The 16,880-nt window shown below is 45.6% G+C and overlaps 2 protein-coding genes and 1 non-coding gene across 7 annotated transcripts in view; 1 reads left to right on the forward strand and 2 right to left on the reverse strand.

The window, feature by feature from the left end:
* Knl1 (kinetochore scaffold 1) overlaps positions 1 to 186 on the reverse strand; it is a 60,953-nt gene extending 60,767 nt beyond the window's left edge. For all 4 annotated transcript variants that reach the window (XM_060372106.1, XM_060372105.1, XM_060372102.1 and 1 more), the window contains exon 1: positions 51 to 186. The gene's annotated coding sequence lies outside the window, so the exon portion shown is untranslated. The remainder of the gene's footprint in view (positions 1 to 50) is intronic.
* Positions 187 to 280: 94 nt separating this feature from the next.
* On the forward strand, positions 281 to 362 carry Trnas-gcu (transfer RNA serine (anticodon GCU)). Its single transcript has one exon. It is a non-coding gene; the product is annotated as a tRNA-Ser (tRNA).
* Positions 363 to 8,500: 8,138 nt separating this feature from the next.
* Rpusd2 (RNA pseudouridine synthase domain containing 2) lies at positions 8,501 to 12,587 on the reverse strand. 2 transcript variants are annotated; one of them, XM_021640560.2, is made up of 3 exons: positions 12,100 to 12,587; positions 10,159 to 10,455; positions 8,501 to 9,429 (listed from the first exon to the last, which is right to left on the reverse strand). In XM_021640560.2, exons 1-3 carry the CDS (start codon positions 12,559 to 12,561, stop codon positions 8,707 to 8,709), a joined length of 1,482 nt encoding a protein of 493 aa, XP_021496235.1. In that variant the 5' UTR covers positions 12,562 to 12,587; the 3' UTR covers positions 8,501 to 8,706. The 2 variants fall into 2 exon arrangements, with proteins under 2 accessions (XP_021496235.1, XP_021496234.1); XM_021640559.2 differs by having other exon boundaries at positions 11,917 to 12,587.
* Between the last annotated feature and the right edge of the window lie 4,293 nt (positions 12,588 to 16,880).

Consider the following 16,880-nt stretch of genomic DNA (forward strand, 5'->3'; position numbering starts at 1 on the left):
CCGCCCGCCCGCCCCTCGGCGTCCGGGGCGGCCCCACCCCTCAGACTGACTCAGACACGTCCGTCGTCCTCGGCGCTGACCCGGGTTCCCTCGAGATCTCCTCGTTTCCCTACGGAGTCTTCTCCGCCTCTCCTAGTCGGAGAACGGCCATCTTCTTTTCGATGGTCGACACAAAACGATCGCGCTGTTGGCTTCCGTACAAAATGGCGACTTCCGCGTTGTTGCGTCACGTCCCTCTGTCGCTGCTCCCTATAGGTGCCGGGAAGGAGTGAGCTTCTGGGACGAGGTGGCCGAGTGGTTAAGGCGATGGACTGCTAATCCATTGTGCTCTGCACGCGTGGGTTCGAATCCCATCCTCGTCGTTGACTCTTTTTTTTTTCATCTTACACCTCGGGTTTTCGCTAATTTACTGTGAATGTATAATTTACAGGATTTTAATTTTTTATTAGACTTTATCTAGCACCATTAGCCTCGGGAAGTGTTTTTGTTTGTAGTACTGGGATTGGAAGGAATGAAATATTTGAAAGGTAGTTTTGGAACGTTATGACCTCACAGATGAAGAAAAAGCAGATAAAGAGATTATTTTTTTCCTTACGGATCAGAAAATGTACTGGATTTAATTTCTTACAAAATAAAAACAGCGCGAAGAATATGATAACGACAGCCAACTTGTTCTGTGGTGGTCTGCAACAGACATGACCTAGCTCTGAGAGAAGAGGTTATTTAATTAGCTCTTACTCTGGGAGATTTGTTTTGTTTTTTTATTGTTTTGAGACACAGTCTTACCCTGCAGTTCAGGCTAGCCTCAGATTCAAAACTATCCTGCCTCACCTTCCCAAACGCTAGGATTACAAATCTATCTCTCCCACTACACCGGCTGCTTTAGGGTCTTTAATACCTGTCCTGATCGAAAAGTACCATATCGCATTAGAAGCACCACCTCTTCCAGCCTTCAAGCAGGCTCTGGGTTTTGTTTTCAATGTATACATCAAAAAGATGCCCGAGACATTTGACATCCTGGTAAGATCCGGAAAGTACTTCGAACAGGAACAGGACTACCTTTCCAGAAGACAAGAGGCAGGCTCTTCTGGATTTAACCGGAGAAGAGGATTAGGAATCAAAAAGAACAGAGAGTTTCATCTTGTAAAATCATCCCGGCAAATTCATTCAACTCATGTTTAAATACATTCATACACACACACACACACACACACACACACACACACACACACACACACACATATATATATAACTAAAAGCACCATGCATTTTATGTGGATTATGTCACTTTGACTCTGCAGAACCCTGTGATCCTGGCAGATGTTTTCATATTCTTTTATTATTATTATTATTTTACACTGAAAGATTGCAGACAGGACAGTGTAACACAAATCTCTTGACTCCATGACTTTTAACCCCCATTCTCTATGGTACCAGATAGTGAAGGGCGTTTGTTTGGTTGGTTGGTTGGTTTGGTTTGGCTTCTCTGTGTAGCCTTGGCTGTCCTGGACTCCTTTTGCCCCTGCTGAGGTGTGCGCCTAGCCAAGAACCCTGCACCTAGGCAGATTTGTGGCACTGATGGCAGGAAGGCAATAGCCTTTCTCCCGGCTCCTCCATTTTAGGTCCAAATCCCTTGGAAATGCAAATACCTTTATAGTCTCAGTACTTTTGGTCAGTTATCTTCAGCCATGCCTTCCTGTTCATTTTCTGTCTTGCCAGGACATAATGTCCCTTCATCCCTTCGGGGTCCTTACAGACAATTCAGTAGCCTGTGGGAGTTGGGGGTCAATCCTTATTCTCATAATCTCTCATTGAAAACATTTTTAAAGAAATCAGTGGGCTTCAGTGATATTAATCTTGACTATGGCTTTGCCACCAATACAAATAACGTATTCTTCTATTCTATTATGGTTACTGCTTTAGACTTCCTATGGTTTGAATGAGTTTGTTAAATTTCATGTGTCCGAAATTTGGTCCAAGCTGGGTGGGGGTGCACACTTTTAATCCCAGCACTCTGGAGGCAGAGGCAGGTGGATCTCTGTCTGGGTTCTAGGCCAATCTGGTCTGCAGAGTGAGTTCCAGGACACCCAGGGCTACACAGAGAAACCATCTCAAAACGAAACAAAATAAAACACACATTGATCTACTGCAGCAGACATTCTCTTAGGCCCCTTAGATTTTCTAGACAAAGTGGCTCTTGCACAGCCTCACTGTTTATCAAGCTGTGGGTAGCTGGAGACTCACTCTTTAGCTCAGGATCATTGCACATTTTGCCTCAGCCTTCCCAGTCCTGGGATTACGGGAGAGTGCCACCATATCCATACCCAGCTGTCTTTATATTCTTTATAAATCATACAATTTCACATATTTTGTTGTAGTAACAGAAAAAAGCCTAAGAAAGTATTTGCTACATCAAAATTACAGTCATTATTAGACCTGCCATTAGATTTTGTAACACCGTATATTTTTTTAAAAAAACTTTTTTTCCTGGTTTTTTCGAGACAGGGTTTCTCTGTGTCTCATTCCACCCAGCAATGTATGTGGATTTTTTAGAACTGTATTTAATGTGTATAGGTATCTTGACTGCATGTATGTCCGTGCACCTGATGTGCACCTTGTGTCCAACCATGCCTGCAGAAGACACTGGATCACCTAGAACTGGAGTTATAGACAGTTGTAAGTCACCATGTAGGTGTTGGGGATCAAACCCTAGTCTTCTGGACAAGCCATCAGTGCTTTTAATCAATAATCTCTCCCTCCAGCCCTGAGTGGAAATTCTTTTTTTTTTTTTTCAAATGAAATTCACTTCATTTGTTTGTTTGTTGGCGTTTTTTGTTTTTTTTGAGACAGGGTTTCTCTGTGTAGCCCTGGCTGTCTTGGAACTGCTCTATAGACCAAACTGTGTCTGCCTTCTAAGTGCTGGGATCAAAGGTGTGTGCCACCACCGCCTGGAGCGGAATTCTTTTTTAAATTGTGTTTATGTGTTCATCTTTGTACACATGTAGGCCAAAGGTTGACGTCAGATATTTTCCTTAATTAATTAATTACAACCTTATTTTTTGAGACAGAGACTCTCACCAAACCTAGAGCACATTGATTGGGCTAGACTGTCCAAGGACCTTCAGGGATCTGGTTTTCAACCCTACCCACACCCAGTATGGGGACTACAGGAGCGAATCACTGTGTCCAGATTTCATGTGGCTTCTGGAGATAGGAAAGAAGAGTCTCATGCTGGCACTTTGCCAACCCAGCCATCTCCCCAGCCCCAATCTAAAGGTTAGGGGACCTTTAGGGGATCAAAGAGATAGCAAGTGGTTGAGAGTGTATTGCTCTTGCAGAGAAGCCAACTTTGATTGCCAGCAGCCACATCAGCAGGGGCTTAAAACCTCCTGTAATCCCAGTTCTGAGAGATCTATCGCCCTCTTCTGGACTCTGTGGGCATTCACACAGGTGTGCACAAACACCCATGAGCACACACATACTCTTAGTTAAAAATAAATTAAAAATTGGGTACTTGTATTCCAACTTTCGTAGTTGCCTTTGCATTCCAATGCAGGTTTTTAAAATTAATTGATTGACTGATTACAATTTAGTCACTTTGTATCCCTGCTGTAGGCCCCCTCCCTCATCTCCTCCTAGTCCCACCCCGATATAGTTTCTTTAATGCTCTGAAAAGAAGTTTTCTGGGCTTGAAGAAATGGCTCAGCAGTCAAGAAGGCCAACCTGGGGAACTAGTGAGGACCTGTATCAAAAAGAAAACTTTTAAAATGGGGCCTTGGAGAGATGTCTTAGTCGGTAAAGTGAAGAGTCAAGTTCAAATACTAGCACCCATTTATGTTGTGGGCTTTCGGGGGTCCCGCTTGGTGTTCAGTAATGACGACATGGAGACATCTATATAGTATAAGTCTGTTAGTAGCCTTTTTGCCGGGGGGCGGGGGTCAGTCTCCTGAAGGAGCTATCCAGACTCCCTGCCATCTGGTCTTCAGGTAGTTGAAGATGGGGGAGGGGCAGCTGCAGCCCTGTAATCTAAGCATTCAAGGACGTTGAGGTAGGAGGAACTGGGGGCTTTCTAGGCCTGCCTGGGCTACACTGTGAGAGATCCTCAAAAACAACGACCACAACGAAAAAGCGGGTAGGTCTTGTGAAATGTTCTTAGTTCATTGCTTGTTTTTATTCCCTGTGGCCTGGCCTGGCCGCTCATCCTTGCAGCACGTGCTTGCCTGGGATCCTTAGAGGCTACAAGAGAGTGTTGGGTCCCCAGAAACTGAGCCACCGGTGGTCCTAAGCCTCCATGGAGATGCTGGACAACAAACCCAAGTCCTCTGAAGAGCATAATGTGCTCTCGACCACTGCTCTTGATACTGAGCCATCACTCCAGGTGCTTTTCAAAGACTTTATTTGCACTTTATGTGTATGGGTGTTTTGCCTGCACCTATGCCTGGGCACCACAGGCAGACAGTGCCCCCTGAGGCCAGAAGCTGCCATCAGATCCCCTTGACTGGAGTTACAGACGGTGCCCAGTTCTCTCTCCCAACCCAGGCCAGTTACTTTCACAAAGGAAAATCATCAGGTGTTCTGAAAATTATAATACCCTAGAAGAATCTAGGGCTGGAAAGGTGGCCCGGCAGGTTACTTTCTCAGCAGAGGACTGGGGTCAGGGCCCAGCACCCAGACGGCAGCTTACAGCTGGTGGCTGTTACTCCAGTTCCAGGAGAGCTAGACTAGACGCCTTGAGTGCATTCATGCAGCGCGCACACATAAATGCAGGCGAAACACTCACTCGAAAGATAAAAATGATTCATCAGATACAGAAAAATCAAGACTGAGAAAAAATAAATTGGAAGCTCGTTTTAAAAAGTATTTAGGGGGCTGGAGAGATGGCTCAGGGGTTAAGAGCATTGGCTTACCTTCCCAAAGGTCCTGAGTTCAATTCTCAACAACCACATGGTAACTCAACCACCATCTCTAATGAGATCTGGTGCTCTCTTCTGGTGCTCCTGCAGGCAGAACACTGTATACATAATAAATAAATATTTTAAAAAATATTTATCCTCGGGGAGCTTCTTACGTGTATAGTGTGTATAATTCATTTTAGTCATTCTCACCCCCTATACGCTCTCTCATCCCCACTTCCTCTTCCACCAAAACCCTTCTTTCCCAGAAGTCCCCCTCCTACTTTCAACATTTTTGTTTGTTTAGTTGGTTGGTTGGTTTTGGATGCGTGATGCCACGGTGTAAATAAGGGCTGCTTGCACGGGCATGGCTGGGAGGCTATTTTCTGGAGCCTGGGTAACTTTTCAGTGGCTAGACCACCGAAGAAAATGGCATTCTCTGCCCTAGCAACATTAACTGCCAATAGCCCCTCAGGCAGGGCGGCCCATCACGAGCCCCTCCCTCAGCCCTGCGGAAACGTTGGTGGACTCCGTCTGGCGCTGGTCTTGCAGAGGTAACCACGGAGTGCGAAAGCCAAGTCATCCCTAGAAGACTTCGAGGCATCCCTCCAACCCCTGGCTCTCGCTTTCTTTCCAGGTCTCCCCCCAGATGTCCTCCGTGCCAGGGTCAGGATGCTCGTTCTTGAACCTCTCGGCGCCTTGCTTCTCCGTGTTTCCTTGTTTCCTTGCAGGAAGGCTTGCTGTGAGAATACCGGGGTTTTCTCTCCGGTTGATCTGATCCCTAACTACCAGTCCTTGGCTCGATTTTTCTAGCGGGAGTGAAAACAACCAGCAACGCCACATTATTTTAAAAACTGCGAGGGGAAAAAAAAAAAAAAGAAATCGGCTTGAGTTAACAGAAACGAAATTAGAGCGAGAGGCGCCACCTCCTGGAGCAGCCGCAACCTCCAGCTTTGGACGCGAAGAGTTGGTCGCAACTTTTTAACCCTCTAAAATCCCATCAGCAGGCCTCCGCTCAAAAGAACCCTCTCCGTACACCCAAGGTTGCTCCTCACGCTGTCCGGAACTATTACAGGACGTTCCAACCCCAGTCTCTGGAAGACCGCGAGGAAGACGGATAAGAAAACGCATAATCAAGACATTAACAGCATTGACTGCTTGAGTGCCAAGAATTGGGCCTCTGAATTCAGCTTTGAAAAGACGCACTCCCTCTGTCGATGAGGACGTTACCAGGGAAGAATTTGTCAGTGGTTAGCTGCTGAGGCTCCACGTTTCTGGGCGATTATACACCAACAACTCTTTTGACAGTTCTACAGGAAGAACTTGCAATGGATAGTTTGTGTGTGTGTTTGCTTACAGTCTGTGTCTTATATACATCAGAAATCTTCAAAATCAAGAGTGGTGGCGCATGTAATTCTACCATTTTGGTTTAAAAAAAAATATCTTCAAGCCAAGCTTGCAGACGGTCATCTGTAACTCACGCAATTCAACTTGAAAGCTGAGATTGATCCTGAGTGTGAACCCGACTAGGATACATAGTAATTTTGGGGCTATCTCGGGCTATGTAGCAAGTCCCTCACAAGAAAAACAAAGAGAAAGAAGAGAGAGAGAGAGAGAAAGGGAGAGAACCCAGCCTTCAAGGCTTGCAAAAATTGATTTTGTGTGTGTTTGTGTCATTTTCTTGTTTGCTCGAGACAGGTTTTCGGTTTGTTTGAGGCCAGGCTGAGTCCAAAGGTGTGTGCCACTACACCCAGGAAAGACTGGTTCAGTAGGTGAAGACTGGAGTGAGCTTGGTCTCTTATGGTTAGGGAGAAGTGTGATCCTACTGGAGAACACATCTCTGGACCTGCGCCACTTGGGAGGCACTTTTCCTGCTCAAATGAAATGTTTGTTAAATAAATAAATAAATAAAAATAATGAAATGACTAGGCTGGAGAGATGGCTTATCGATTAAGAGAACTGACTGTTCTTCCAGAGGTCCTGAGTTCAATTCCTTTCACCCACATGGCAGCTCACAACTGTCTGTAACTCCCAAGGTCTAACACCCTCACATACATTCAGACAAAACACCAATACACATTTAAAAAATATAAACAAATTATTAAAAACATAACCAGAATAATCACATCATTTGTTATTTAATTCAATTACTAAAGTGTTTTCAAGAATCTTATGGCACCCGCCTCTAACCTCAGCACTTGGGAGGCAAAGGCAGGTGGATCTCCATGAGTTTTCGAGTTTGCGGCCAGCCTCGTCTATAAACTAAGTCTAGGACAGCCAGGGCTGTTTACACAGAGAAACCCTGTCTCAAAAACCAGGAACAAACAAAACGACACAGAAAAGACCTTACAACTCAAGATGGCTCGTTAGGTTAAAAGGTACCTGCCACTAAGCCTGAGAGCTTGAGGTCTAGGCTTTTATATCTATGTATATGGCAATTTGCACACACATGTGCATGCGCGCACAGCTTGAGAAATAGAAAACACAACCCAATTTTTTTGATGTGGCTAATGGCTGGCGAAATGTGGTTATGAACAAGCTTCACATGAAAGACCTAATGGATTTGGCGTGATAAGACAGTCATGATCGTACATATCGCTTACGTGTGGAAGGAGGGTCTTGTGAACAGATTAAGTGCCATGGTGGCAGTAACCCTGACTCCAGGAAACATGCCACTCTAAAGCCAGGTCAGTTTCATTAAGCTGCGCTGCTTCCATCTTTGTCGCTATTTTGAGACACAGCTCTCCCTTTGTCCCTGACAGAGGCCAGAAGAGGGTACTGGATCCCTGATGCTGGAGTTTCTGGTAGTGAATCACTCAGAGCAATGGATGCACTTAACTGTGAGATTTTCCTTCCAGCCCTCTTTTTTAAAAAATAATTTATTTAATTTTATCTTATGTGCATTGGTGTGAGGGTGTTGGACCACCAGGAACTGGAGTTATAGACAGTTGTGAGCTGTCATGTGGGTGCTGGGAATTGAACTCTGGTCCTTTGGAAGAGCAGACAGTGCTCTTAACCAGAGCCATCTCTCCAGCCCAACTTTTTTTTTGTGTGTGTGTGGGGGGGTTGTTAACCAGAACCCTTTTGCACATTTTTTAATTGGGCTGTTAAGTCTTTGGTTATTGGGAAAAATCTCATGTGCAGAACAATAAACACAACAACAAAAAGACTAACCTCTACCGTGAGCTCACTTCGTGCTCAATAGGAGAGATATGAGCAATAGAACAAACAGAAAAAAGTAAGTGTTGGTAGCTGGATGATGGTTCTGTATGACTTTAACCCCAGCATTCAGGAGTCAGAGGCAGGCAGATCTCCGTGTCTCTGAGGCCAGCCTGGTCTACAGAGTGAGTGTCTGGACAGCTGGACAGCCAGGTCTACACAAAAAAGCAAGGCATGCTACTTCAGGCCTGTATTCCCGCTTTGGAGGCAGATGTAGGAGAATTCAGGGTTCAAGAGCAGCCCGAGCTACAAAGAGGAACTCGGAAATACTAAGCGGCTGGAGTTTAGCTGTAAAAACACTTGCCTTCCTTGCAAATGGACCTTGATTCTATCCTGGGCACTGGGGGAGGCGGGGAGGGAGTGTAAGAAAAGCAGTTAAAACAGACATACACAGTGTTAGAAAAATGATATATTTACAGATCTGAAGGCTCCAAACAAGCTAGAAGGAAGGAGGTAGCAAGTATAAACAGGTTTCTTACAGTGAAACCTCGCTCTTCCCCAAACCCTGAGTATTAACCAATGGAAACAGTCCCTGTCTCAAGGCCCAGCCTTGTTCCAACAACCCAAGAGGCCATTCTTCCATTGGCCATATCCATCAGTCTGCTTGCCAGTCATCCTGTGCCCAGGCTGGCATGGGTGAGACGTACTCAAAGTCTGGCCCTTTGTAGCGGAGGGCATGCAGGAACATCACAAGATCCCGGGGCAAGGGGTCCTGTCGCGACAGCCGGCACTCTGCACAGAGCGGGTCCGTTTCATGATTCCTGACGTCTGCTTTGGCTGCCTTCCCTGGTGTGTCCAGAGGCTGAGAGGTGGCCTCAGCTATTCCATCTATCTTCTGGGCTGCTGTGGCCATCTCTCCCAGGCTGTCCTTGGCCAGCTCTGAAGAAGGAGCTGCGGAGTCTATGAGGCCTGCTGCCAGGTCACCCTCACAGAGATCCAGCACATTAAGGCTTTCTTTGGCCTGATGCTCTGCGACCAGGTCCCGGAGCAGTTCCTCGTCCGTCTTTGCAATGTGGCCACCCTGGCCTCGAGAAGGACCCCAGGCGGTTGAATTGTAGATTGGGTCATTGAGGATGGGGTGGCCCAGGAACTGGAGGTGGACCCGGATCTGGTGAGTGCGTCCTGTAAGTGGCTGGCACCGCACCACGCTGGAGTGGCCATTGTAGCTCAGCCTCTGGAACACAGTCTCACAGGGCTTGCCCTTTGGATCCACACGGCAAACTCCTACCTTGTAAGACACCACTAGGATGGGCTCCTTGCAAATTACCTCCTTATCAGGGAACTCCCCTTCAACCCGGCATACATATTCCTTCTCCAGCTACACAGGAGGAAAAAGGAAAGTCAGTCCAAAGTGAAACCCTCTGCAGAGTATATCAGTACATCTGAGAGAGGATGACTCAAACCCTAACGCCAGTTTCACCATCTGAGCTAAGTTACGTAAGCTCTGGACATCCCATACCTCACCTAGAAAATATGAAAACAGGGACTAGAGTGATGGCTCAGCAGTTTAGACCACCTGCTACTCTTGCAGAGGATCTGGCTTCAGTTCCCAGCATCTACATGGTGGTTCACAACCATCCCTAACTCCAGTTCCAGACCTGCTCTCCTTCTGACCTTTGCAGGCACCATGCACACATGTGGTGTATACACAAGCACACAGCAAGCATGCATGTGAATACATGTAATAAAAATTTTTTAAAGGAGAAATTACGAAATCAGAGAACACTTAGTAGGTTAGGTTCTAATTTGTTAGGGATTAAGTCTGGTGTGTGCTCGATAAATACATTATGATCTGGATCCAGAATTCCAAGTCTCAAGACCATAATTACCACCAGTAAGTATCTTAACCATACCTCTTCCAACATTATCCAGACTCTCTACTAAGTGAGCTGTCCTTAAAACCTTAACAATGTTTAATGTTTTCAGAACAGCAAATGACCAAGAAGGGGCTGAGCCTCCTCCAAGCGGGACGGTTGTAGACACCTCTCTAGCACAAAGCACACGTGAGCCCACAAAGCAGTCCAGAGCAGCCAAAAGCCCGGCTCACCTGCCGATCCCGAACCTGCTCATGAATCTTCTCGGAGACTGCAGCCGTCTTGGCAAACATGAGCACTCCTGAGGTGAGGCGATCCAGGCGGTGCAGCGGGTGTAGCCCCTTCAGCTGGTGCTCCTTGCCTAAGATGAAGATGACGGTGTTGTGCCGGAAGCGGCCACAGGGGTGGACAGGAATGGAGGAGGGCTTGTCTATAACAACCACATCATTGCTCTCAGCTAGCAGGCGAATCGGCTCCGCCGTGACCGGTGGCTCATGTCTGTGCACCGTGTTCCGCAGGAAATCATTGTCCTGTCAAAAACACACAGGTGACCAGTCAGCCTGAGACCAGCAGCCTATAGACAGTCAACTAGACAGCCACGTTCCTCTATTCTTTATTGACACGGAGGAACGGTCACCGTAAAGCATTAAACAGAAAAAAAGAAGTAGGTATAATATGATCTCATTTTGTAAAAATACACACACAGGCATACAGCTAGTGTTGAAAGATACACAAAGTTAGCCAGGGGTGGTGGCACATGCCTGTAATCCCAGCACTCTGGAAGGCAGAGGCAGGTGGATCTCTGTGAGTTCCAGGCCAGCCTGGTCTCAGGATAGCCAGGACTACACAAGAAAACCCTGTCTCAAAAAAAAAAAAAAATAAGTTGTTTGAATCCCTTAATGGTAAGATTATGGTTTTGCTTCTTTGTATAATCTTTACAATAAAGTTGCATCTTTAAATTTTTTGTTACATTTATTCATCTGTGTTCATGTATAAAGGTTGTGAGTCATGTGACAAGAGGTTGTGAGCCTTAGGTAAAGGCAAGGACCTTTACCTGTTGAACCATCTCACCATCTTGATACAAATATATTTTGAAAGTACATGTATTTTAAATAGGGATAAAAACCTCTATTCATTACCAATTATGACCTTCAACAAACAACACCAGGCTGTAAGTCCAGAGTTCTAGGCTCTACATCTACATTTGAAACAAGCTCAATATATACTCTTTGCCAAGTCATTTTAACCTCTCTAGGACTCAGTTTTCTTACCTGTAAATGTGAAGGTTTCAACAGACCCGTGGTTTTCAAAATCAGTATGGAAGAGGTTATTCCCAAATCCTAAAACTGCCCTTTTCTCCCTACAACCATGGTAAGCCAGTGTTAATGACGGGGGTCTCATGGAATTAAAAAAAAAAAAAAAAAAAGCTAAAGTGCCTGCCCAGTATCTATCCCTGAATTCCTAACTCTATACACATCAGGATCTAGGACAAGTACTTTTAAGGGTTAATATGAGCACACACTTTGAAAACTGCACTGTAGCAATACTTACTCCCTAGAGGTTTAATGTCAGAGAGCACAAAATGCTTAACTTTGTGCCTGATACAGTTAAGAATGCACGAGGGAGGTAGCTACTATTATTATTTGTACCGAGATCTGTCACGCAGGGAAGAAAGTAGGCAGTGCCCTTGCCACAAGGCAGATAAAAAGGTAACATGAGAGTTTCCGTTTCTGTTTCTGTTTCTTGGAAACAAACCGCCTTGCTGGGGAGGATGAACAGGTTGAGTTTTTGAGCTTGGTAAGGCTGTCTACTTGGGGATGTAGGGAGCGGGGACTAAAAGAGTCCCAAGGGAAAACGAGACAGTTTCTCTCAATTACCATCACTTTACGTCGGCAGTTATAAGTTGAGTCTGGAAACAAACAAACAAAAAAAGGAAAAACCCCTTCCTCCTTTTCTCAAAACCTGATTCTGGCCAGCCCATCCTACACCACCTTGAGAACGATGCCGAGGTCCTGAACTGGTTCCTCGTTGAGATGCAGGCGTCCCTCCCGGACAGCAGCCTCGTAGTAGGCCAGTGGCTGGGATCGGAACTCGGTGCTGAAGACGTGCAACAAGCTGCGGCCCACCCAGCGACCTTTACAGTAGGTCTGGAAGTCAAAGTAATAGGGCCGCACCTTGCGCAGGCCGCCCTCGAAGTAGTAGGTGGTCTCTGCGAAGTGCTCGTCGCCAAAGCTGACCCCAGTCCGCCGTTTCTTCGGAGGCGGCACGACCCGTTCCCGGGTGGCGCCCCGCCGCTTCTTCCTCTTGCCCGAGTCGGCGACCGGCGCTGAGGCCTGCTCTCCGTTCTCCGGGACCTGCTCCTCGCCTCCCTCGGCCTGCTCCCCGCTCCCCGGGACCTGTCCCCCTACCGCCGCCTGCTCCAGGCGCTCCAGGAACGGCTCTCCGCCCGGGTCGCTACCGGCGTCTCCATTTTGCTGAACCAGAGACTTCAGCTCTCCCGCTGCCTCGGCCTGGGTAGAGGGTGCCTCAGCCATCGCCCCCCTACAGCTACCCCGAGTCTTGGCAAAGCTATGGGACAAGCGCGCCACGGGCCAATGCACAAGAACTTGTAGCCAGCAGCGGCCACCCAGCCTCATGACAGCGCGGCTAGCCGCTCCAGGGTCGCAATATGATGGCGTCATAAGGTGGCAACCAATCAGGGAGGTCCAGCGCAGAGGCGGGGTTTGCAAGCAGGATGTAACCGAGTTGAACCGAAAGAGTGGTGGCCGAGGAAGTGGCCTTATGCAAAAAGCAACTGCGCACAGACTCCGCTCATCGAAGAGATCAGACATTATTTTCTAAAGGAAATCTTCGGTGGTACTCCACGTAGAAGACTTGGATGGAGATGACAGTACACATTTCATTTAGACATGCACTATTTCCCTGGGCCTGTAAAACTCTTAAAAGTTTGCTTGAAACAAAGGTGGAGCGGGCAAGGCACCAAAAGCCGGTAGGTAGTCTCGGCCCTAGGAAGGTAGAGGCGGTTCTATGGTTACTCAAGAGCATGTCTCAAAACAAAAGCAAACAAGCAAAATAATAATAATTGTTGTTTAAAAAAGAACAAAAAGAAAACAAGCAAAAATAAAAAAAGAACCAATAAGAATAAAAGTTTCCACGACTACGACTGTGCCAATAACGGTTTTGTCTACTTTGCTTTTACTTTTGAGAGGCAGTGTCGGGGAATCCGAGAGTCTCAGGCACTCTTCCATTTAGCTATACTCTATTGTATGATTTAAAAAGGTACGTGTTGGGGGCTGGAGAGGTGGCTCAGCGGATAAGAGAACTGTCTGCTCCTCCAGAGGTTTGGAGATCAGCAACCACATGGTGACTAACCGTCTATAATGGAATCTGATGCCCTCTTCTGTCATGCAGGCACACACGCAGAGAGAGCACCTGTACATAAAATAAATACAATCTTAAAAGGGTGCATATTATAGCATGTTACATACTTCCATAAAGCTATTATTATACATATATTATTATAGACATATTCCCCAGGAGCAATTTTTTTTTTCACTCCTATCATTTCCACTAACAGCACCAAAAGAACTAGAGATTTCCTGTTTGGCTTCCATGAACTCTTATACAGAACCACTTGCACATTCGAATTGCAAACGGATAAAAAAATGTATTGCCAGGGTTTCTTTGTGTATGTGTGTGCCGGTTGCATGCAATTGTATGTGTGAGTGTGTGTCTAGAGGTAAGAGGTCAACCTCAGGTGTCCATTCTCTGGTGCTATCCATCTTGTTTTTTGAGACAGGGTCTCTCACAAACATACACTATAATGCCACTTTTTTTCATTTTATTTATTTTTTTTTTTTTAAGACAGGGTTTCTCTGTGTAGAACTGGCTGTCTTGGAATTCTATAGACCAGGCTGGCTCAAATTCACAGAGATCCACCTGCCTTTGCCTCCCAAGTGCTGGGATCAAAGGCATGTGCCACCACCTGGCTAACTCTGCCTTTTAAATGTCAGTTTGGGGGAATCAAGCTCAGGTCTGTGTTGCATGGCAAGCACTTTACCAATTGAGCACTCTCTCCCCAGCCTGCTAGGATTCTTAAACGAAAAAGCGCTGAAACCTGCTTTGGCTAATTTCACCAGAGAGGGAATTACTGAAAGAATATTAGTGCCTTATAGGATTCACAAAAGAGCTAAAGTGTAGGTTCAGCAAAGAGACCAAATCAAGGGTTCTGGAAACTAGCTGTTGCTGGAGATGAAACACACTGCCATTGTGAGGTATGCAGTTGTACCAGCGGACTCTGCCTCAGAACCCTTTGTCCCTTGAAAAATCTCTAAATCTCCAAGATTTTTGTTTTCTTATCTCAAGATCCAGAATTCTACAAGGGAGGCTTCTTTCTACTAAGAAGGGACTAGGTCTGTCTTTATTTACAGAAAACCTGTAAATAGTCTATAACCTTGTTTAGTCTTCACAGTGGGATTCCTCCAAAAAGGTAGACATTTGGACGCTAGTGTCTAAAAACAGGACAACTGTCTAGTCTGATTCAAGAATGCAAGTCTGAATGTATTCATGGGCATTTATGATATAAAATGTTAATGTTGGTTTAGAATTTTACTATCTTATGTATTAGCATTCTGGAGAGGACCAAGAGAAGCTTTGTAGCTGGATTCTTCTGTATATCAGAGGTCCCACAAGTCAGGCATAATGTTGAATGCCTATAGCCCTAGCACTTGGGAGGTGGGTGTAGAAAGATCAGAATTTTTAGGTCATCTTTGACTACACAGTGAGTTCAAAGCTATAAACAAAAGTCTCCCTGAACCAAGTGAAGGACTGCAGATGCTGGTCTTCTCCCAGAGCGGACTGAGGTATCTGAAGCTTTAGAAATCCTTATGCTGAAATGTCAGATTCCTAGTTACCTGCGTTTTAAAAAGAGAGAGATTGACTTTTCCACTGGTTGTGGGTACTTTAGAACAGAATTGCTTTAAAAGGAAAACACTATCTTTTGAGCCAGTTGCCTTATTAAGAAATTCACAACGAGGGCTGGGCATGGTGGTGCATGCCTTTCAACCCAGCACTCAGGCGGCAGGTGGATCAGCTTGATCTACACAGAGTTCCAGACCAGCCAGGGCTACACAGTGAGATGAGAAGAGACACGCGCATATACAGAGAGACAGACAGACAGAGATGCAGAAAGAGACAGAGACTCAGAGAGAGACAAATAGACAGAAACACACACTGAGACAGGGAGAGGAAAGAAAAGAAACTTACAATGAGGGTAACATTTTGTGTAGATGTTACAAATTATAGATGACCAGGCTTTCTGCTTCATAGAGTTTGTACTACCTCTGCTTGACCTGATCACCTCGAGTCATGCCCATGATTACCCCCAAGTAACTTTGATTGACTTGCCTACATAGTTTCCTAGTATGCTGTAAACAAACTAAGTCGTAAGTGGAGCCTTTTAATTGCCTCCCAGCAGTCAATGCCAAATGTCCTTGACACTGGGTTCGATAAACCAGTTACGTTCTGCCTTGAAGTCACTTTTGCTTTTACCAGAGTATAAATTCCCTTTTTTGTGGCTGAAATGACAGATATCCACTGGCTTTGTTGCCAGACAGGACCACACTTCCATCAGCAAGTCCATAATAAGTTGGATGCTATACAATCCAGGGTCTTTCTGCCTCTTTCTTTGGTCTCCTGGACCCTGCAACCTGGACCCTGTTTTTCATAGGGCTTGTTCTGGAACAGAGTTGCTAGAATTAATAATTCCATCGAAAGACAGAATAGTGCTTCGCAAAACTGTTGGGTGTAAAGACAAATTAAAATCTCATTCCCTGACTCTTCTTGACTTTTGAATAGAAATCTGCGCCCCAGCCTGATTGTCGAGTGATTTGTCTTCAAGGCTTGAGAAGCAATAAAAAAAAGTACAAGGAACATGCCAGCATTCGTTGTACTTTGTGGACATCTGGCATCTTCTGAACACATCTAAAAATTTTTAATATAATTGAGTTTTTGTTGTATCAGGGATCAAACCCAGGGTCTGGCGCATACTGGGCAAATGCCCTCCCACTAAGCTATACCCCCAGACCCTATCCCCCTCTTTTGCATAGATAAACTTCTGGTATTACATTATTTCCTCCAACAGGTAGAAGTCACAAACTGGCTGTGATGGTTCATTTTGACTGCAACCTTATAGGACCGAGAGGCAGCCAGGAGTTTAGTCTGTGCAAATTAGAACACTTGTGGGTGTGCTGGTGAGGGCATTTCTAGGGGAACTGATATGTTGGCCAGAAACTGAGGGGGAAAGACACACCTGCTCAAGATGGAATAAAAATAGAAAAAAAAAAAAAGGAAGCCTGAACCATCATCAATGGATACCAGGCTCCAGCACATGGATCAGATTTGGAAGGCCTGAATGAATTGGTAGTGTTCAAAATTGCTAAATTATGATTGCAAATTTAAGAAAGTGCACTTTTTTTGGGGGGGGGCAATGGGGTTATTCACAGCTACTGCTTAAAGGCATCTCATTGTGGTATCCAGACATCTGAAAGGCCAAATTAGAAATCAAGCATGCAAGCTGGGCGGTGGTGGTGCAGGCTTTTAATCCCAGCACTTGGGAGACAGAGACAGGCAGATCTCTGAGTGTGAGGCCAGGCTGGTTTACAGAGTGAATTCCAGGACAGCCAAGGCTACATAGGGAAACTCTGTCTTGAAGAGAGTGGGAGGAGAAACAGAGAGATAGAGACAGAGAGAAACATAGCTAGAGAAGAGACAGAAACATAGAGACACAGAGAGAGAGATCAAGCATGTGTTTGGTGAGCATTCAATCAGTGTAAAGAGCATTTGTGACTCATGAAGCATTGACACACCTTAATGAAACATTGGAAACCTCATTCCCATGCCCCTTTCTGTGAGCCAGATGATAGCAGATTCCTTTCTTTTATTCTATGAGTAAACA

This window comes from Meriones unguiculatus, chromosome 18 (assembly GCF_030254825.1).
Source record: "Meriones unguiculatus strain TT.TT164.6M chromosome 18, Bangor_MerUng_6.1, whole genome shotgun sequence".
In the NCBI taxonomy this organism is placed as follows: domain Eukaryota; kingdom Metazoa; phylum Chordata; class Mammalia; order Rodentia; family Muridae; genus Meriones; species Meriones unguiculatus.

What these genes read in the sequence shown, in the direction of transcription:
- Rpusd2 (XM_021640559.2), bottom strand. Translation starts at nt 12,561, where the DNA reads ATGAGGCTGGGTGGCCGCTGCTGGCTACAAGTTCTTGTGCATTGGCCC. An exon ending in ACCTCGGCATCGTTCTCAAG is followed by an intron (nt 10,456 to 11,916) that starts GTGGTGTAGGAT and finishes TGTTTTTGACAG; the next exon opens with GACAATGATTTCCTGCGGAA. An exon ending in AGCAGGTTCGGGATCGGCAG is followed by an intron (nt 9,430 to 10,158) that starts GTGAGCCGGGCT and finishes CCTCCTGTGTAG; the next exon opens with CTGGAGAAGGAATATGTATG.